The sequence below is a fragment of the Anguilla anguilla genome, chromosome 3 (genome assembly GCF_013347855.1).
Source record: "Anguilla anguilla isolate fAngAng1 chromosome 3, fAngAng1.pri, whole genome shotgun sequence".
Classification (NCBI taxonomy): Eukaryota; Metazoa; Chordata; class Actinopteri; order Anguilliformes; family Anguillidae; genus Anguilla; species Anguilla anguilla.
Genome location: NC_049203.1, coordinates 23,610,459 through 23,632,879, shown reverse-complemented (window position 1 = coordinate 23,632,879; position 22,421 = coordinate 23,610,459). Strand labels below are relative to the sequence as shown.

Below are 22,421 nucleotides of genomic sequence, written 5' to 3'. Positions count from 1 at the left end.
AAGCCTTGTTTTTACAGTCTAACTTTCAATATGCAACACAGGAGATGTCATTCAGACTACGACCCTAACTATTATGCATAGGTGATAGTGTTACACTGAGCAAAGCACTTCATACTGTATGTATGGATGCTATTGGTAACATGACACATTTCCCTTTGCAATTTTATAAGCAATGAAAATTTGCAAAGTGATCCATATTGAGTTTCCTTCTGCCTTCTTCCCCTGCCCTCCACATAGATGCATTAATGTATTCACTTCAATGCCATTTAAATGCCAGTTGGGTGCTCAGCTCATGTATTCATCCTGGATATTTGGACACCATCTCTCTCTCTCTCTCTCTCTCTCTCTCTCTCTCCCACTGTTTTGAATTTTAATGGTGACTAGATATTCTGCCAATTTATATTTTCTGTTTAGGGCTGGGTAGCATTTCCAGTTTGTTTTGGGTTTTAAAATAGTATACCAATGGTCCAAATAAGAGTTTTTGAGGTGACTGATAATCTGGTTTACTCTAAGGTGTGCTTCAGGTGTTGTCCTGAAGCTGACTGATGGTGGTGTTCGTCTGATCAGTAAGCTTCAGGAGTAGTTGGCTGAGGTGTCTCTTTTCTGTTTTCTGCTCTTGGCATTATGAAGGAGAGAATTTGGATGACTTTGTTTTAAATGAGTCCAGAATTTTAATGAATGTTTTTTTTTTTAAATACTGATAATTAATGGATAAAAGCCCAATTCTGCCCTGCATGCATTGTTTGGGATTTTTCTTTGTAATTTTAAAATGTTTTTGCAAAATTCCACATGCAGGGATTCTGTTTGGTGTTTTTCCCATTTGGTGTAATCCTTGTTGGCAACTGGACCCCGTACTTCACTACCATAAAGAGCAATTGGTTTAATTACGCTGTTGAATATTTTAATCCAAATTATAATTGGTGGGTTTAAATTATAGCCTCTTCTTTATGGTGTAAAAAGCATTGTGTGCCTTCTCCTTGAATGCCAGGTCAAATTTCTCTCTCCAAGAAAATGGTCTTTTGAGTGCAGCTGTGCTGACTGACATGGAGCCTCAGGTGTCATGCAGAACTGCAATAACAGCATGAGCTGAAATGAGATGAGAAACCACATGTGTGTTTTGTTAGTTTACCATGCACGCCACGGCCCACAGAATCCTTGGAGTTCACTTTTATTGAATATTTATTGGGAAGTCACAGGATGCATTTGCAGTTTTTTTTGGTGTCCCAGTTGTGTGATGATTTTATGCCTATTGCAATGTCAAAAACAAATACTGTATAACAAGATGATAATGTTGATGACGATGTCAGAGCATAATAAAGTGTAAAATGTACTGTAGCGGCGGTGGGTTAATCAGCTAGCCGCCACATTTTGTGTATAGCTATGTGTTTGACAGGTTTGAATTTGGGCTGCAGGGCAGGGTATAAAAAGAGCAGATAGCCCACACTCCCACCACAGAGAATCCTGTGCTAGTTTGCAGTTGTATGCGACATTGTCTGCAAATGAGGGCGGAGTGTAGCACAGTGGGTAAGGAACTGGGCTTGTAACCGAAAGGTCACAGGTTCGATTCCCGGGTAGGACACTGCCGTTGTACCCTTGAGCAAGGTACTTAACCGGAATTGCTTCAGTATATATCCAGCTGTATAAATGGATACAATGTAAAATGCTATGTGAAAGTTGTGTAAGTCACTCTGGATAAGAACGTCTGCTAAATGCCTGCAATGTAATGTAATGTAATGCAAATGAATGAGCACAATGGCTCAGAGAGTTGATCCACCTGGTCTGTCCCTGGCTGAAATCACAACATTGGTGTCAGAAGTAGGGCTTCAAATCGAAGTGTAGCCTTCCCCAAAGACAGCCCAAGGGGATGAATGAGCAGAAGAGACTCATGCCATGTCGAGAAAGGTCTACTGGTGGGGTGGGAATGACGGGTTTGCAGCAAGGTGAAAAGAGAGAGAAAAAACTCAGTTTCTACCAGCTGCAAAGCACCTAGCTGTCAGTGTTACAAAAAAGGGAGCTGCCAAGCTTTACTTCAGGTTTCATTTCATTTCATTGCGGGGCTGGCTGGTTGGATTAGGGCAGGAAAGGGGCGGCATCCCTGGAAGGCAAGGTGCTGCAGGCACTCCGAGACATCAGCGGCGATGAGCCCCCATCTTCTGATAGTCTCAGTTCGGCACTGACCAGGCGGTTCGGGCAGGCAACGTCAATCATCGCTCTCAAGGGACAGCTGTGCACGAAAAAAAGTCTGCAGCCAAAGACAGTGAGTGTACATGGACTAATGTCACCAAACATGACATTGACACAGGCACAGTGACTCCAGCACATCCTGTTAGCACAGAGAGGAGAAGTGGTGGTGAAAATGAAGGAAATAGACAACTCTCTCAAGTTTTATGTAGACTACAGGCAGCTACAGAGAATTGTACCCGCTGCCCTGTATTGGCGATGCTTTAAATAGCATTGGGGGTTTGACTTGGTCCAGTTCACTCTGCCTACATAGAGGTTACTGGCAGGTCCCCCTCACAAGGACGCCCCAAGACGGCCTTTACTGTGGGAAGGGGACTGTGGGAATTTAATGTGATGCCGTTCAAGCTAATTAATAGCCCAGCCACATTTGAGCGGCTAATGGAACGAGTGTTGCAAAGCATGTCTGATACAGCATGTGTAGTCGTCTACTTAGATGATATACTGGTGCTTGCCCCTAGTTTTGACACAGCGCTAGCTAATCTAATTTCACCCTCAAGCACTGCCCAGCCAATAAGGCTGATAGCTCGTCAGACTGGCCCTGTGCCAATAATCAGTGCCACCACTGTGAGCAGACAGAGCAGGAGGTTCGGAGAAGAGAACAAGAGATTGCCCAGGAGGCCAAGACTGTTCCTGAGTCTGAGCCCACCCCCGAGCCCAAAGCAGCTCCCTGATACTGCCCCCAAATGAGTAGCTGCGGGCAGCACCGCCTTCACTCTGGAAGAGAGGCAACCTGCTCAGCTTCTGCAGGTTCAGAGAGAGAGGACCCAGAAGTCGGCCAGGTGCTGCGGTGGATGTGGGAGAGGCATTGACCTGTCGTGTCTTGTCTATCTGCTTTCTCTGCAGGAGTGAAGTCATTGGCGAGCCAGTGAGACTGCCTGATGCCGCACCAGGGCCTGCTGTACTAGAAGTGGTGGGATCCTAGGGTGTGCACCGACCGGCTGCAGGTTGTAATGCTACAGATCCTCCGGTCCAGGGTGCTACAGGGTCTTGTTTACCACAATGTGTCCGACCCTGAGCAGACTCACAACACCCTGCTTCACCCCCATAGCTACGGGCTGGTAGAATGGTTTAACCGCATGCTAGGTACTCAGTTGGCGCTGCTCACTGCTCACCATCAGAGCAACTGAGACCTGCACCTGCCCCTGATCCTGATGTCCTACCAGACAGTGCTGCAGGAGTCCATTGGCAGCACACCAGCACCGTTGTAGTTTGGGCTGGAGCTGCAGCTGCCAGTTGACCTGGTGTTTGGCAGGCCCCCCGACGCTGACCTACCCACCATACAGTGACCAGAGTACGTCCATATGTAGCAGGACCACCCGGACTGCATCCATCAGCAGGCCAGAGAGCATCTGAGCAGTTCAGGGGTGTGCCAAAGAAGAAACTATAGCCTGCACTGGTCCAGAATGGTGTTGCAGCCAGTGGACGTGGTCTGGGTGTACAATCCCCACCAAAAGATGAGCCAGTCATCGAAACTGGACATGGACTGGGAGGTCCTCTGCACTGTCCTCCAGTGGCTGTCCAACGTGGTGTACCAGGTTCACCTGGAAGTTTCACTAGAAGGAGGTGGTCCTGCATGTCCAGAGCCTGGCGCTGTACAGCGGAGTGCTTGTTCCCAGACCCACAGTCACCACCCACCAGCAGCAGTCTGCAGCTCTCACACCCCAGCCATCGGCCCCCAGCATCAGCCAGCAGTCGCCGCAAGTAGGGAGGGGCCCATGGGCAACCAGGTGGGACTTTGTGTGAGTGGAGTCCGCAGTGAATGGGTTTCCATGAGGCTGTTACCAATTTTTTTTTTTTTTTTGGGGGGGGGGGGGGGGGGCAGGACAGGGTATAAAAGATTAGATTAGAGCAGACAGACAGTGTGGAGAATCCTGTGCTGGTTTGCAGTTGTATGCTACGTTGCCTGCAAATAAATGAGCGCAATGCCTCAGAAAGCTGATCCTCCTAGCCTGTCCGTTTCTGAAATTGATGCAGTATTTTAAGTGTATCTCTTGTGTGTATATCTGAACAAAGTATCCATGGTATCTATTCCATGTTCTAGAAGGGTTGTTTTCTATCCAGTAATGCATACATTCATTTATGTCATATTCTATTTTTATTTGATCATAACTAATGCAGTTCTGAAGGCATTTACTTACACTTATTCAGTTGAAATGAGTAAACTGAAAACCTTTTCTCACATGTGGCGAAACATCTAGTTAATTGACAGTATGAGGCTATTGTGTGGCCAGTTGTGTAGCCTCCACTAGCCAGCTATAGCATGCATCAATGCATATTTGAGGCATTGGAAGTTACTTTTGTCATTTTTGATGAAAATGATCAAACCACCTTCAAGTGTATACAAATTGGCTCAAACTAACCTGTAACTAACTGGCAAATAACAACTGAAACTTATACTACAATCATTCAGTGGCAGTGGGGAATTCAAATATGGAAATGTTAGTTCATAATGCCAGGGAAGTCTCATATGACCTTCGTTTTGTGATTTGTGATTCTAATACATTTTGGTGAACGTTACTAAATTGTTACATCCATAATATCATTATTTACGTCTGTACCGTTTGTCTGGGTCTGTTACGGTACCAAGCTGTGCACCGAGGGAGGAGGCAGAGGGGCTTAATCTCTCGCAGTGACATGCGCTGCATCTCAATAGAACACTCAGTTTGTTCCGGAGCATTTGGACTTGGGCGTAATGGTGTAATCACAGTGAAAGCGGCGGAGAAAGCGACCTACAATAATCCTGTCCACCATTTTATGACTGTTTTTGTTCCATTAATGTTTCATTTGTGCATATTTATTTCACTTGATGGAAGCAACAGTGCTACATCATCAAATGATGGCGGATGTAAACTGCAACAAAAATATCGCCAACGCGGAGCTAGAGGTGAAAAAGCTACAAGAACTGGTCCGTAAATTGGAGAAGCAAAACGAACAACTAAGGACCCGGGCAAATGCCGTAGGCAATTGCCCAGCCACCTCTCACATTCTACAGTCTTCGCCGGCCTGTCTTCACGGCAGTTCCGTTAGAGCTGTAGCAAGCCCAGTTTTCCCTGGGAGTTACTATATTACGAGCCCGACATCTACTCTCTTGTGTCCGTCCGCCCTAAACCAGTACTGCGCTCCAGAGGAACCGTACGCTTATTTCAACCCGCATTCTTCTACTTATGGCGAGGCAGAAGATGTAAGCAGCGGCTTCGCGGAACCTACAGTCTTGGACGAAGTTGAAATGTTAGATCTAAATTCCATTCTCCCTTGCAATGAAGGTTCTGAAGACACCTGGTACTGTAGCCTTGATTCATATTTTTAGACTTCATCATAACACCTTCATCCCAGCTGCTCATCCATCTGTCTTAAAATATTGACAGAAAATCTAAATGAATTAATAAAATATGTCTTCAGTTTGTAGGATTCAAGAGTCAGATATTTTATTTAGCCTATACTTGTTACTTCTGTTGAGTAGTGGTTCTTTTTTTCCCCCATCAGATGTAAATTGTTTTCGAAACTAAATCCATCCCCTACGTCAGTCTTGATCAATTGCTTTGAAAATGTAACAGTAACTACAGTATTTTGCATTTTCAGTGGAATAATATGCCTCCTGCATATCTGGACACCATTAGGGGCTGAGAACCGATGCTTCTCTTAACACATAGCCTAATTTATGAACTAAGCTGTTCACGGTACTCGAACATTTTTGGTCAACACACGTAGAATCCATTCGTTAAAATACTCTTTCTAATAAGTACTTTAATCGGTGAATGTTATTGAAGAAAGCACTAACCTTTACTTATTTTAGGCAGGTGATATTGTAGCTTGTATTCAAACCATACTGCACCTTGCTCTGCCAGAACTTGATGGTTTGACATTTTCTGACTGGAGAAGTCATGGTTGACAGGCGGGGTGGCTGGTGTACCATTTCTGTTTTATGTGTTCAGCGATGTGGAAAATTTAGCATACTTTTTTGCTGCCATGCTGTGAGCTGCTCCTCAGTGCATGCAATACTCTCAGGTGACTATAGATGATCTTTTTTTGCAATTTACTACCATTTCCTGTAATCACATCAGTAGTGATATCACCATAAAAAACCTCCAACCAATGGCATGTAACATACATGTTGGATGAAACATCTTTGCAGTAGGTAAGGGATTAACTGTTCAGGTCCTTGATGGCTGGTGTGTCTGCTGCTTTATATTCAAATAAATTATTATGGCTAATGTTTTGAACAGTTGAGTGCACCGGTGCTGATTCACTTCTGTTTTGTACCACTGTGAAACACTTGTAACCCTGCATTAGATTGTCTTTCAATTTCTTTTTACGTGATCTTAGAGTAAATGTATTTATTTTCTGTTTCCATACGTCCTTTACAAAGACAAATGTATGGTATGTGTTCAGAATGTTTGAGCTTCTACCTGTTCTGTTTCATGACAAAATACAGAAGGCTAGACCATCTAAATTTAGACAGTTGGCATTTATGTCTTCAGTGTTTTGATGTAGAGATAGGACATATTCTTCCTCTCATAAGAAGGATATGCAGGTATTTCCAAATCAGCTCAGGGAACTCATAGAAAATTATTAGCATTTTGTTTTTCAAATAATGAATAGAACTGACTTAATTGAATTAGAACTCAGCCTTGTAGTGCTCCATTGTGTACTGCACATGCATGCACTGTAAACTTAAATAAATAAATAAAGTAACAGCAAATTATTGGCTACTAGTAGCAGTACTTTTACAATAAGCTTCCCAGTAATTTACTGTAACATATTCACAGTAAATTGCAATTAAATGACAAGTATATACTGTGATCTCACAGTAAACAAGATCATGGATTTCTGTGATATAGATGTAGCCTATGCTACTGTAGGATTACGGTAATCAGTTGATTATATAGTATATTCAGCTGTAGTTTCTCATATAAACCATATCATCTGAAAAAAGTAACTCATTAGCCTGTAATTTACTGTTAAAGAACTCTCTGGTTGAAGTCTGCCCTCTTCTTTGATTTTGAACCCTTGTCTCAGTTGATGACTAAGAAACACCTGTAAACAAAAGGCCAAGACAAAAAAAGGTCATTTTTGGCATTGTTTCTTCAAGGTACATGCAATAATGCCTCTTTCCTTCAAACACTGAATACAACAAGTAAATTCCTGAATAGCTAGGCTAACGTGAAGTTAACGTTAACAGTTACAACTTACAACTAAAAGCACAACCACCTCAGTTACAAGGTTTTAAAATATTGCTGTAGCTATATATATTACAGTCATAAAGGAGAAGCTACTGTTAGTAAATCTATCTGAACACTGAAACCTAATACTGCTTAATACTGACCGTACCTGTCTAGTAGTTTACCCCGAGTTTGCCGTCGGTGCCGCATCACTAGGTTCATCTACAGCCGCCATATCCTATAATGCTGAAGTGTGGTCCACTTCAATTCAAATTTCACTGCATTTTTCTATAATATTGCCTAGCCTATATTGATTTCACAGTAATATTCTGATTGTGAAATATTATGGTTAAACCTTGTAAAATCCAGGTAACCATTGATTTCACAGTAAACTGCTGATATATGAAGTTGGTAGTTTTCTTTCTGGATGGCCTGCACAGGAAAGCTCTTGTCTCCGTCAGGTTTTAAGCATGCTGGAGAGAACTTGAGGGTGAATTCATGCTTAGTTCTGTTCTTAACAATTTTTCACAAGTTGATGGACTGTCTAGCCTGTCCTTAGTTTATGTCCTCTTTTTTAAGTGAATGTGTGGCTTAAGGTAGTCTCTGATGCATCCTCTTACACTGTCTGTTTTGGTAACACATCCAGGGTAATTGGAACAGTGATGGAATATAGTTTAAGCCACAGAGTAAATCTTCAGTTTCAAGGCCACAAGGGGATTTGTCCTGGAAAAATGTAGGAATTAGTCATAAATTAGATTTGTACATCAGGTTTTCAGTTAATTTGTTGAAAGATAACTAACCCTTGCACTCCAAAAATATGTAAAAAGATTGTTGTGCTGGTTTCTCAAAACAAAAGGAAGATGGAGACTTGCACGCTAACTGAAAAAGTTTGAATCATAAACAACTTGGCAACATTACAGCCAAAAGACAATCACATTTCAGCAAAAGCCTTCTTCTCTGTCTGAATGTGCACTGAAAACAAAACAAGACCAGGTTCAAACCTAGTATATGGCTGGACCTAGCCGACCAATGGTGTAACTTCATCACTCAGTCAGTCAGTCACTCACGGACATTCACGTTTGTAGGGCTGGCTCTACTGTTGCGGTCCAGCCAAAAATACAACCCAACAGACATCATAATTGTCAAAATGCAGATCATGCCAATTCAATTATTATGCATTTAAAATTGTCCATTAATTGAAAATAGCCTTTGAACATTGTTGTCACTTTCAGTTCATGAAAATGTAATTTGAATTAATTTTTGGAATTACCTGAATTGCCCCAGCCCTGTTGTGTATGAAGCAGATATGAAACTTTAATTTCAATGTGCATGTCTTGCATGATTTGTTTGTAGCATTATACATTTTTTTAAATTTTTCTGCCAAAAGAACTGCTGACAGGCCATAAAATATCAATTGTGTGAAATTACACTTATTCTGCTTATTTCTCTCTATTTAATCTGTCTATCTAATAACACAGTCAGCAGGTCTACACCGTATCTCATTTCAGATTAATCAAATTACGTACATTTATATATTCATATTACATGTATTCATTAGATTGAAAATACAAAAGGAGCTATCGAATGCCTTTATACTTATTCTGAGAATGAAAAGGTCATAACAGCAGCTTTGTTTTGGATCACATGACCTGTGACGTACACGCAACCTCTCATACAGCACACAATCCGTCCTCTGAACTCCCCCAGGTTTTTCAGATGCACCAGACACTCAGCTCCTACATTCCCCTGATCCTCTCTGCTTCCTAACTGCAGGGATTTATTGTTGGTAGCAGGAGTTTCTGATGTTATTTTACAGTACAGTATGTCCATTGCCACAGTATTATACAGTACTTGGTCATGCCTGTTTCAGAATTTTTAGAAGAATAAGAATATTACAATGTTTTTGCTGCGACAGTAAGGAGACAGAACTTTCAATGTTAAGTAGAGCATTTAGCGGGTCTAACAGAAATATAATATATTGCAATATATTGTAAGCGATGACCTTTTGAAAATATGATACATATTCAATAGTAGTGTATTATACTGAAATATTAAGAAGCAGTGATAATTAGTCTATTTGTCCATATATTTTGAAATGTTTCAATATCTTCATTATACATTTTATGTCCACTAGCAGAGTTGACGGGGGTTATTTTTTCACCCCATTCCATCTGTCCATTTGTCTGTCTGACTGTTAGCAGGATATCTCCAAAGGTTAAGAATGGATTTCTATGAAACTTTGTGGAAAGCTTGGTCATGGGGCTAATTAACTTTTCACAACTTTTCACCACAAAGGGATATGGCAGTCATAAAAAGACATATAACTTCTAAATTGATTCACGTAACACCACAGAACTTTGGGGAAACGTTTATCTGGGGCAACAAAAAACTGTTTAGCTTTTCACTGGCCAAAAGAGGGCGTGGTGATGGATGTGGCCAATCATAAATAGGCATGTAACTTCCAAATGTATTCACGTAATACCACAAAACTTTGTGGAAAGTTTGGTCATGGGGCAAGGATGAACTGGTTAACATTTTACACCAATTGCCCAAAGAGGGGCATGGCTGCTTCTCACAAAAAATTATGTAACTTCTGAACAGATTCACACAACAACTTTGTGTGCCTATCAGTAGGGGGGGGGGGGGGGGGGGGGGGGGGGCAGAGAACTCATTTCTAGCCACTGAACAAATATAGTGCCAAGTGGCCTCTTGGTGTTGCAGTAATCAACTAAAATGCTTTAAGAGTGGCTAGAATTTAAAAAGGCATATCTCATGCTCAATTTTAGATACAGTTATGAAATGCCTTTCCTTATGTGAAGGACATGCAGAAAATGATTAACTTTTGGTCAATACCTGACTAGCATATCTTGACATTTGCATAGTGTTGGTGGAGGTACTATGCACTCTACTGAGTGTCATGTTCTAGTTTTAATTTATTTTAAATGTATTCTATTTCCCGTTAGGGTAATGTACCTGACAGGCAGTGTATATTGAAAACACCATCCAAAACACCTAAAATGAGAAGTTGGCATTGCTGACTGTAGCTTTGATGACTCTACTTAGCCTATCCTCCTGTCTGTGCAGGTTGTACGTACCCCCAAGTGCCAGAATGTGGACAGAGTTCAGCCTCAGCCCACTGCAGTGGAGCAGGCAGGTGCTGGACAACCCCAGGGCCGAGGTGGAGGCCGCCAAACGCTCCCTGTGCCACAGACTGGCGCAAGGTAGCTAAGCGACCACAGCACACCTTCACTCACTCAGCTCTGGTCCACACAGCCGTCAATCACACTGGAATCACGCGGAGGTGGGGCGGAGAAGCAGAGAGAATGAAAGTAAAAGAATGCAGGGTACCAACCAGCACTAAAGTGATGGAGCTGGTGCCAGTGTAGCATTGTCATATGGCGACACTCAAAGCATACCGCATGGTTTAATGAATACTTCTGTGTCAAGTATATTTGTATTTGTATTGTGTGTGTGACATATACATTTAGAATAAGCTGTAATGAAAAATGTGGAAATATTTATTTTCATTTTGGTTTATTTTGCATTTGGAATATATTATACAAAGTTATTGGCTGCCAGACCTCTCGGTCCCCTTATATTACTTTTTTCTTCTCTGGTTGCCCCCTGTGTATGCATATGTGTACCCTCATATTTAAAGCAAAAGCAGTCAGTTAGAGTGAAATGGTAAAACAGAAATGGTAAATTTAGAGAGGGGTCTTTGGAGGGCTTGAAGGATAGGTGAATAACAGCCTTAATCACAATAACTTCACAACCCTGTTGTATTTAGCCATATTACTATCCCTCTAGAATCACTTTTTGAGGGAAAAGTAGGTCTATAATTACACTTCTGAAAAGAGGGAAGAAAGCAGGCTGAGCTGACACATGCATACTGAAATGTGGGTCACAGTCTTGGAGGTTTACTGAAAAGGAGGTCCATCGCTGCCTGGGTGAACAGTGCAGTGCTTCTGTGGACCTGACATACATTACAGATGGGAAAACATGCAAGCATGATAAAATTAATAGCATTGATAGCATTGTGTATGGTTATAAGTGGATACCAAGATGTTCAGTCTTGATTGTATACTCTCCATAGCACGTAGTTTTACGTACAGACAGATTTTAATGCACACCTTCACACAAGCACGCACAGACATGCATACATGCACACACACACACACACACACACACACACACACCATCTTGGATTCTTTTCATTGTAATATCTCAAAACATACAGTGTAGTATGATATGTGCATTTAAATGATATGGTCATGTAGTACGTGTTTCGGTGCTCTAAACGTAAGTTAGATGTCATTTAGAGGCAGACGAAGGAGAAAGTGGATAGGGGGGTGTCTGTCCTTGATTCAGAAATCCTTACTACAAGTAATTATACTCAATTAATTGTGCGGTATTATTTAAAAATTCATCCCATGCAATTAAATCTGACACATTTGTCAATCTCGTATTTGATTTGATTCATTTCTCAATTTCAATGACGCTTAAAATTATCCTGTTAGCTGTAGGTATAATTTATGTAGAACTGATATACATTTATATATATATATATATACATATAGGTGAAATACATAAGTATACAGTATAAAGTGTGCTATGATAAATAGTAAAGAAAAAAAGACAGAAACAAAACTGCTGTTTGGTGTACTGTCAGTTAAGGTAATGTATGTAGGAGTTGAGCTCGTAAGGATGGTAACCATGGAAACCATATTTGCGCAGTACAGAGAGAACCTGCTTTGAGGCCAAGTGGCTTATATTCTTCCTGATAATATGAAGTGGTTTGTATTCTTACAGACATGTTGCATGATAACCATGTGTCTAGTCATACAGTTGATATAAACAAAATAAACATAATGCACCATGCAGCTTGAATTTTCAGCAAATTGCTTGCACTGATTTTCCCCTATGGAGAATATCTAGTGTGTGTGGGTTATTCCTTGTGGAAATGTGGAGGCTGCATTATCTTGTAAATATGCTGACAATATAATAAAAAGTGTATTTCACAGTTTATATGGTGAGCTCCATAACGTTTGGGACAAAGGCATATTTTTTTCTTGATTTGGACCTGTACTCCACAATTTTAGATTGATAATCAGACAATTCAGATGTTGTTAAAGTGCACATTCTCAGCTTTGATTAAAGGATATTTATACATATTGGTTTCATCATGTAGAAATTACAGCACCTTTTATGCATAGTCACCCCATTTCAGGAACCCATAATGTTTCAGACAAATGGCTTCACAAGTGTTTCTGATTAGTCAGGTGTGTTCAATTGCTTCCTTAGTGCAGGTATAAGAGAGCTTTCAGTATTTGGTCTTGACTATTAGTGTTTGTCAACATGAGGACCGGGGTTGTACCAATGAAAAATTAAGGAAGGGTATGTATTAAAAGTACTATAATTCCCAAACATTTTTGAGCTCAGTACATATATTGGGAAGTGTTGCAATATATTGATAGTATATTTTATTTCAACATATTTTCAGTGTATTGCCTGGCTGTAAGGGATTACATATTAAAAGATAATTGAGTGGCTGTGAGTTCTGCTTTACTTTGAGCTACAGAAAGCTACATTCAGGATTGCTGCAGCTCAGAGCAGTGCTCTGAGTTAGGTCATGAGTTCTGCTTTGTACCAGGAGCTTAAGAAAAGGCTTGTTCTGTAGCAGCCCTTGAATGGACGCTCTGTTTAATTGTGTGATGACAGCCAATGTGTCGTGTCTACTCATTGTTGAGAACCACCATTGTTTTGCTCCAAAGACAAGGATCAAAAGGGCTCTTTCCACTCAGATGAGTGCACTGATGTGCACGTATTTTGAAGGGTATAGGTACAGCTGAGTAAAAAATTGTATACCTTACTGTACTGTTGAACTAATTCAAAGAAAAATCAGTGTTGAAGAATAGATGAGTTCAGTTCAACTCCTCTTTGCGATATGCTGTCACACTGGTCTTTTCACAGAATTTGTGTGTGTGCATGTGTGAGATAGTCACAAACTGTAACTTTTTCCCTACAGCATCTAACCTCTGCGTTCTGCTCCTCTTCTTTACCCAGCCAAGAAATGGAGGGGCGTGTTGTCTAGCCGTGTCTCTCCTGTTTGCCCACCTGTAGCTGGTGTTCCCCCGCTCTGCAGCTCTCCTAAGCCCTGCTCTAAAACTGCACTACCAGAGCGACCAGGTAACACCACCGCTCCTCTTCACTCGGGTCAGGACTGCTGCCCTGGTCCTGGAGAGCCACAGAGCCTGCTCGCTTGCACACGGCACAAGGTTTCTTGAGTTGCTTGCTGATTTTTAGGCAAGCAGCTGCAGACCCTCCCCTGTGACTTAGACAATAACCCAGGAAAGTAAATTGCCTTCATTCATATTCTGAGGATATTCATGGGTTGCCTTTTTAAATAGTTGTGTAACCCTGTTGTAAAAGCAGGAATTTAATATAATCTCTAAAGACTTTGCTATGTTAATTTCCATAAATATTTGCAGAAAGTAGTGCAAAAACTTTTGTTAAAGTTAATTGCACTGTTCATCCTAATGATATGTTTCATGCATTACCGTGAATTTGATTTCTTTTTTTATAAATTGGATTTCTGTATTTTAAATTGTAAATGATGTAAATCAGAATTATGTAAGGATTCAGGGAGTGAATATGTGAAGAATATTTGAAATCCTTGTAGCTTTAGAAACTGTGGAAAGCAGAAGACATTTTGTATGATCAGGAATAAGAACCTGTCTGTGTGCATGAACTGTTCTTCACCTCTATCCATGTCTAGCTTCATTCTCCCCATCCAGCCATTTCCCACCCCTCCTGACTCCAAGAACCAATAGGAAGGACTACTCTGGTCTAGCCGAGAGGTCTCCCTCATTCCTGTATCACTCAGCCAATCAGAGTAAGCCTGCATTGCCATTCATAAGCTTTCATGGTCCCTCTAATCATTTCACATGTATGGTATTGTACTGGAATAGAATTATTATCCATGTTGTGTCATTACACTATAAGACCACACATTTCATTGTGCTAGTGTTGTGTCCAAATGAAAATATTAAATACAAACATTTTGAGAGTTCTATTTCCAGCTGTTCTTACATAATACTCTTCTTCTCAAATTAACAAAGGCATTTAAAACTGCCTTAATTTGAGTGGTACAATTTGCATACCATGGAAAATTGAATTGTGTTAATACCTTTAATGAATCTATCAGATTATATTTGTAGATAACATTTTATAATTAAATTTGTCACTCGGACATCTAGAGGACGTGTTGTGACAAACTGGACTTTCATCTGATGTCTTACATAAACAAGCTGTTGCATAATCTGCCATTATCCTTCCACTGACCGTCTGTGCAAGATTATCACTGTGCTAGAGCAGATATCACTTTATTTTTACCTTTAGATTTATGAATAAACATTTATGAAATAAACATTCAGACATATACACATAATAACAATAATAATAATAATAATAATAATAATTTCTTACATTTATATAGCACTTTTCTAAAAATTCAAAGGACTTTTCACAGTGAAGAGGGGGAAACTCACCTCAGCCATCACCAATGTGTAGTTCCCACCTGGGTGATGCACAGCAGCCCATTTGCACCAAAATGCTCACCACATCAGCTGAAGTGGAGAAGGAGAGAAAATTGCATTTTGCCTTGAAATGCAATTGGTGGAAAAAAGTTAATGTCATGTATGACTAAGTAAACATACAGTACTAATTGGTATGACTAGAATCGAGAGCACTCATAATTAGTAGTGCTTTACATATTTTATAGATTACAAAAGAAAAAGGTGTGGAGCACACAGATGCAATATGATAATGGTACAAAATAAAATTGACATTTTTCGATGCTAGTGCATCTTCATCAGAGTCATATGAAACATGTCAGTCTTAGAATCAGAAATTTCTGGTGACCAATGGTTTACAATGACTGGTATTAAGGGTGTTCAGGGGGTTGGACATAAAGCAAGAACTGATTTTCACTGATTTATGGCACACGGTCCAAACCCTCCCAGACAGGACAAGACAGACAGTTTAAGTCATTCTGAATGGAATGTATGGGCTAATAGATCATATCATAGATGAATAATAAATAAGTCCAATCGTGTTGCCTGAAGGTGCGGGCCGCAGACTGCTGCCTCTGAGCCGTCAGTCCTCCGTCGACAGCGAGCTCAGCACCTCGGAGCTGGAGGATAATTCAATCGCCATGGGATACAAGCTGCAGGACCTGACGGATGTGCAGATCATGGCGCGACTGCAGGAAGAGAGTAGGTTCTCTGGGATTTATTTTTCTGAGATGGTGGGAGAAACGGGATGCATGTGCACAAGCAGTGGTAACCAACCCTGTTCCTGGAGATCTACCATAGGTTTTCATTCCAACCCTAATTTGGCACACCTGATTTTAATAATTAACAGCTGAATCTCTAGCTGTTGAATGAGGTCTGCTTTACTAGGATTGGAATTAAAACGTACGATCTCCAGGAACAGGGTGGGTTACCACTGTGCATGAGTGAAGAATCAATAAGAGGGAATGTGATGTGCTGCAGTCTGTATTTTGTATGCAATTTCCATGTATTCAGATCGATGAAGTTTCAATTGGATTTGTTTGGATCTGAAGTTTAAAAAGAAAATGCTCCGTGCTCTTGTGTGTGTGTGTGTGTGTGTGTGGTTTGTGTGCGTGAATATGTGCATGCCTGTGTGTATGTGTGCATGCGTGTGCGCATGTGCTCGCCCCCTAAAGGCCTGCGCCAGGACTACGCCTCCACCTCCACCTCCGCCTCCGCCTCCGCCTCCGCCAACCGGCGCAGCTCCAGCTTCTCCTTCCGCCCACGGCGGCCCATGTCCAGCCAGCCGAATCTGTCCAGCGAGGAGGAGTACGACCGCACGCCCCTCGCCGAGCCCCGCGTGGCCCGCGCCATGCCCCTGCAGCGGGGCCTGTCTCACTCCCTCTCCTTCTCCGGCGCCAGGGACCCCCGCCGCAGCCCCTCGGCTCCCCAGTACCTCAGCTGCCTCTCATTCCAGCAGAACTGCGGCCTCGTCCCGCCCGGCTACGTCCCCGGATACGTGCCGGACGCGCTCTCGCAGGGCCACAGGGCCAGCAGAGGTGAGCGGGGGGGAAGACACCCGGCCCAAACTTACTGGGGAGGTCATCTGACCCAAAGACCCAGGGGAGGTCACCTGACCCAAAGATCCAGGGGAGGTCACATGGCCCAAAGATACAGGAGAGGTCTACCCCCCCTAGGCTTACGGAAAGCTTAGGGGTGTCGCAGGGGACGACTACTTCTAATAAACTTGGTACTAAGTGCTCAGTACTTCAGGAGGTGTTCATTCTAAAATTGACGTATGATTTAGGAAGAGTTCAGTACAGGTTTTTCAGAAATTATTGAAAGCATTCCTATAGACTGACATTCAAATGAACAATTTGTTGATCTGAGCTTCTGTCAGGATTTATTTTATTTTTTTCTTGATTGGGGTCTGGTTTAAGTAATAATGTCTAAGTAATAACTCAATGTAGGTGTTAATGTTGAATTCCCACTCAATGTATACATGTAGCCGATAAGTCATCTACACTTAACGGATAATGCGTCTGCTTTGTGTTTTAAACATTATTGTCTTTGTATATGTGTTGTTTTCGGTTGGTGTCTGTTCTATTGAATTGTCTGTAAACTTTAGCAAAACTCTTAGGATCTCCCGTCGGGAATCATGCAGTATATGAGAGTAAGTTTGAAAGTTCTTATTTGACTAACATAACTAATATGGAATGGATGAGGAACTTCAAGAAGTGCTTTCAGATCAGCTGATCATAAAATGTATTAAATGGGCTGGGTGGCTCACCCTGTTAAGGCACTGTTCTAGTGTGTGGACATGCCCCATTGTCTGGTATTGAATCCAGACTATTGCCAATGTTGGCTCTGGCCAGCAATCCTGCAGGATAAGGCATAATTGGATGTAGTGTCACCCAGGGAGGAAGGGATTCAGTTAGTCTCATCGTGCTCCAGAGATCTGCCATCTCATAAGTTTGGCAGCCAGAAACAGCCTGCGGAAATTACACATGAAGTGCCCTCCTCAGAATAAATGTCTGTGTGAAAATAACTCCATCTGCTTGACATCTCCCAAACTGAGAGAGGTTGCAGTGATGAGCACGCATACACAAAACTGTAGAGAAAATAGTGGTAAAAAAGATAATAATAATAATAATAAGAAGAAGAAGATGATGATGAAATAGATTGTTGATAAAAAATGGATGACAGATTCTAGAATATGTAAACCTTTTTTTGAATGGCTTTGGAATTCAAATGAGTGACTTTGACAGAGGCTTATGACACATTGAGCCAGCTGCTTGAATAAACCAATCATTTTGGTAGCGTTCTGACTAACTGATGCTACTGGCAGACTCAGTCTGTTGCAGCTTTGTGAGCATGTCTTCAGTGCTGTCTTTAATATGGGACCTGAAGATGAGTTTGTGGCTGGGGATTATAAGAGCAGAAGGACTCAATGGCATTGATACAATGTGTCATTAATTCAAGTCCCAAAACTTGCTTTTAAATAGATTTAGTACAAACCTTAAAACAGACTTTTTTTATGATTTTCATATTAGAATAATATTAATTTTTTATGTATAATGGCATTTGTATGTATGCTGTGAAATGTCCTGTACCATTGACAAGAATTCCAATAATTATAATAATAACAAAACGAAAAACCTTATGTGGCAATTACAGCCAAATTAGCAGAACTTTAAACCTCAGGTTTAAACATCTCAACCAGAGTGTCAAAGGATTAGATGAATAGCTCTTCATCTGCGAAAAAAGGACTGTTCTAGGTGTAGTGCAATTCTGTGGTTTATGGGTTTATGATCTGAGGTTTAAATTCCTTCTTTGTTACAGTTGCACCTGTGTGTTTTATGCACTGGGGACTGCAGAATCTTTTGAACATTTGAATGAGACAGATTGAGCAAGTAATAACAAAAGTTTTTAAATTATTTTGCTTTTCATTTTTGTTTGCCACATAATTATTAGTTAATCTGTTATTATTTAATGTGGTTTTAAGTGTACCTACATGTCATATGCTGGGTGTGGATAAGTGGTCATTACTGGTAGGCTCAGGATTAACTTGCATTTGGGATCTCATACTCTAATCCTGCTGTGTCTTCTGGTTTTTAATGACGTCTAAGTGCCTAATTTATATCACTGATTGGCTAAATATTCCACACACCTTTTTTCCTCAAAAGGCTTTAATTGGCAATTGGTTGTAAGGAAAATGCAGAAACGTTGAAACACTGCTGCCCTCCAGGACTGGAGTTTGAGACCCCTATATTATCACAAATGTACTTTTTGCATGATCACTGTATCTGACAGTATGCGCTGTAACATTACAGATCACCTGCAGAGAAGCATGCCCAACTTAGTGCGAGCACCCAGCATGCCCAGCGTCCCCAGTGTCCTCTCCATAACCACTGCCACCGGTCACAGCAGTGCTACTTCCTCAATACGCAACAGCCAGAGCTTTGACTCCTCCAATGGGCTGACCAGGATTCAGTCCTCAAGTGAGATCACTTCCTGTTGAGTTTCCTCAGTTTCCTCTGAAGTTCTTAACTTAGCTAATGTTTGTATGCAGGGATGTCTGTGAAAAAGGACAAATTATATTCTTGCATTTCCAAAAAAACATTACTTAACCTGAAAACATTCATATAAATGGAGACTTTTGTAGCCATGATTACATTTATTTGTTAATGTTCCATACAACTGTATCAGAAAAATGAAAATATCTGTTTAACCTCCTCAAGCCTATGACTGCAAGCTTCAGGAGATTAGATTAGACAGATGTAAATTGGTGGATTTTGTTTCAGTACAGGACATGGAATTAAAAAAAATATATGCCTGTACACTTAGACTTCCAACACCTCATGACTGGTAAATTCATTCTTATTCTTATTTAGCCAGGCAGCCTGACTGAACTGTAGAATCTCTTTCACAAGGGAGACCTAGCCAAGAGAGCAGCTCAGTGTACATGGAGCATTATGCAATAACAAACTTTAGTAACTGAGGGCGCATTAATGCCTTGCCTCTTTTTCTAGTTCCCTCCCCAGGTCCACTCCAGCACCGGTTCCAGAGTGTGGGGAACTTCTCCGGGTCTTCGCGGCCGACTCTGAAGGCCATGGCCTATGTCAGCCCCACCATAAAGGGCTCCCCAAGCCTACCCACTGCCATGAGTGCTCAGTCCAGCACACCCCTGCCCAACAAACCCGGCGCCCCGCCCACAACGGGCCGCAGCGCCCTCCCCCGTCCCGCCTCCTTCATCGGGACAGGCGCCATCCCGCGCAGCAAAATAGCCCAGCCTTTACGCAGGTAAACCGCTTGTGAACAGAAAACCGGAGTTAACAAGGGGTCCCAGTCAAATCAGATTCTGATTTTCCTGGTCTTTGCAATGACATTTTGAAAAGAGAAGTGAGAGACAGAACATGCAGCCTATTTCGGTTTGATGTTGTGCAGTCACAAGGAAAATATTTAATTACATTATTAAGTCATGCAATGTGTCTGTGCACTTCCCAACTCCTATTTCTAAACCTACAGATGTCTTTTAGCTTTTATTGCTGACTCTGGTTCTTTGCATCAAGTTAATTTTCAGAATTTTACGTACATTTTTGACCATTTAAAATATACTAAATGAAGTCAAATAACATGTATCTAATCTATTCTAATCAAATGATATTTGTCCTCTCACAGTTTGCTCACGCCTCCAAAGAGCGTGTCTGCCCTCAGCACTCTACGGGATGTCAGTTGGAGAGACGGATGTTACTGAACAAGGGAAAGTGGCACAGGAAGCTGCAGTGAAGGCCCAGCAGTGCTGGGTGCTCAGCTGGCCAGGCCTGATTACTGTCCCACTAAGTGATCTTGAATGGGAGAATAACTGGATGACCTGGGGCTGCTGGGTGGCTCACTCTGTAAAGGCCCTGATCTAGCTTGTGAATGTACCCCACGGTCTGGTATTGGATCTCGACTGTACCAATGTCAGCTGAGTGAAGCAGTCGTACAGGGAGGGGCTCATTTGACAGCATCACCTGGTGAGGGTAGAGTTTCAGTTTGGCGGGATGTCCATGGCTGTGTAAGAAATGTCTCCCTATTTACTAAATAGTGTACTAGTCAGCCATCTTGGTCGAGTGCCTGAATTCTCAAATCAAATATTGAATACATTTTAGGGCACTAAAAATATCCCACAGTGCACTGTAATATTTAGTAAGCAACCGTGGTCATTAGAAAGTTGGAAGTGAACTATGATTCTTTTCTAACTGCTTGCAAAGCGTTTTTTAACTTTTATTATATGCAGACCTTTTTTCTCTTCCTGTGAAGCTGTGTAAGAGAGGCAATGGCAGAGTCCAGAAGCGGTTTGACTTAAAGAACAACTTTTCTGGGTTTTGCCACGTTGATGACAAATGAATTTCCCTTCTTGGGCATTAATAGGTACAACTAATATGATATAACATAGTATTCAAAAACCAAAACCCTACATCAGTTTGTCCATTATGTAGCACTGTTTGATAGATAGCTAAAATGGTCTCTTATACTAGTTGACATTACTTATGATTCACAGTCCACCAAGTCTATTGGCTAAAATTTCCAATAGCAATCTTATTCTTAAGTGAGCTGCTCGACTTTGGGCATTGCATGATAATAAATGGGTTTAATATCAAAAGCAGGACCTCTGGAGTCATGTTTTAAAGACCGATGGTATGTTAATGGTTCTGTATGTATGCATCAGACATGTAGCCTAGGTGCTGATGCTGTACAATGCTGTCCATTTAGTACACTATTTAGCACCCTATAAAGACACTCACAAGGTGGGGATTAGGGATTATGGAGTAGTGAGCCATTTCTGATCCAGCCTTTGTCCCATTGTGCACTAGTGACCTCTTCTGGTCATTCAGGAGCCTGCAGTGAATAGGCACAAACTGCCCATGAAGCATGTCCTCTTCCTACTCACTGTCTGCGTGAGCTTAACTTGTGGACTGCTCAGTGAAAGCTAGCAGTGGCTGCATATTCATGTGCTCTGATGAAAAGCATTTGCACGTCTGTGCTTTCAAAAGGAGCTAGCGGGAATGTGCACATAATCACAATTTGGATTTAAAGGGGTTAAAATATGGATTAGCTGTGCAGAATGCCTATGAAGTGAGTCTGTGAGATACTGATGATACAGGTAGAACTGAGGTAAACTTTAATGTTGCGCACTGTTGATATGCTACTCCTACGGGTATAATATTCAGATTCTTTAAAAAAAGCGAAGTATACTAGCCAAAAATGATAAAGTCGATAACAAAATGGGATCAATTTTTTAAAACTTTTTTAAAAATAAGCGTTACTATTGAATTGCTTGCAGTTTTTCTATTTTCTTTTTCACACAGTAAATTTAATTGAACAGAAATTGTCTAATAACATGACATGAAAAGGAAGTCTTTGTTATATGGTGATATTTGCTTTAAAGGTGTTGTCTTCACTTGAAACAGGATAAAGATTTGTGTTTCTTTGGACTGAGCAAAGCTTTGTTTTGGTCACACATGTAGCAATATGCCTGTAATGTCACCGGTCCTTTTACTCTCACTAAAAAAAAAAAAAAAATAGTTTTACATACTGTACTCTTTTCATGTTCCTCTTCAAGCACTACAATAATATTAAACTTGTACAGCTGAGAGTGTGTTATTTATTTGTATACCTATGTATTTAACAGCTGTATTGTTTGGGAATGTATTTTAAAAGTTAAATAAAGATTTAATATTATGGCACACAATGCAACATATTAGTTGATCCTATGTGAGATTAGCCAATTTGGTCACACAGGTAGGCTAAAATGCAAAATGTGTGGTTGAAAACGCTAAGATTGGGAAAGGTGGCGTTGTTAGTATAAAGACCTACCATTTTAGATTAGATTTATTTATTAAACTGATTTGATTTTGTACATTGTTATAGAAGGGTAAGCCCATCTCAGATAACTTGGGTTACTAAAAACTATATTCCAGATCCA

The 22,421-nt window shown here is 41.1% G+C and overlaps 1 protein-coding gene across 7 annotated transcripts; it reads left to right on the top strand.

Annotated features, from left to right (window-relative positions):
* The first annotated feature begins 4,680 nt into the window (after nucleotides 1–4,680).
* Nucleotides 4,681–22,182, top strand: LOC118223174 (SLAIN motif-containing protein 1-like). Of its 7 annotated transcripts, none has more exons than XM_035409401.1 (10): nucleotides 4,685–5,520; nucleotides 10,485–10,621; nucleotides 13,464–13,586; nucleotides 14,176–14,292; nucleotides 15,524–15,673; nucleotides 16,147–16,509; nucleotides 17,091–17,123; nucleotides 18,784–18,951; nucleotides 19,483–19,753; nucleotides 20,132–22,182. In XM_035409401.1, exons 1-10 carry the CDS (start codon nucleotides 5,048–5,050, stop codon nucleotides 20,205–20,207), a joined length of 1,911 nt encoding a protein of 636 aa, XP_035265292.1. In that variant the 5' UTR covers nucleotides 4,685–5,047; the 3' UTR covers nucleotides 20,208–22,182. The 7 variants fall into 7 exon arrangements, with proteins under 7 accessions (XP_035265294.1, XP_035265292.1, XP_035265293.1 ...); XM_035409405.1 differs by lacking the exon at nucleotides 4,685–5,520 and adding an exon at nucleotides 5,559–6,246; XM_035409404.1 differs by lacking the exon at nucleotides 4,685–5,520 and adding an exon at nucleotides 6,255–6,376.
* The last annotated feature ends 239 nt before the right edge of the window (nucleotides 22,183–22,421 follow it).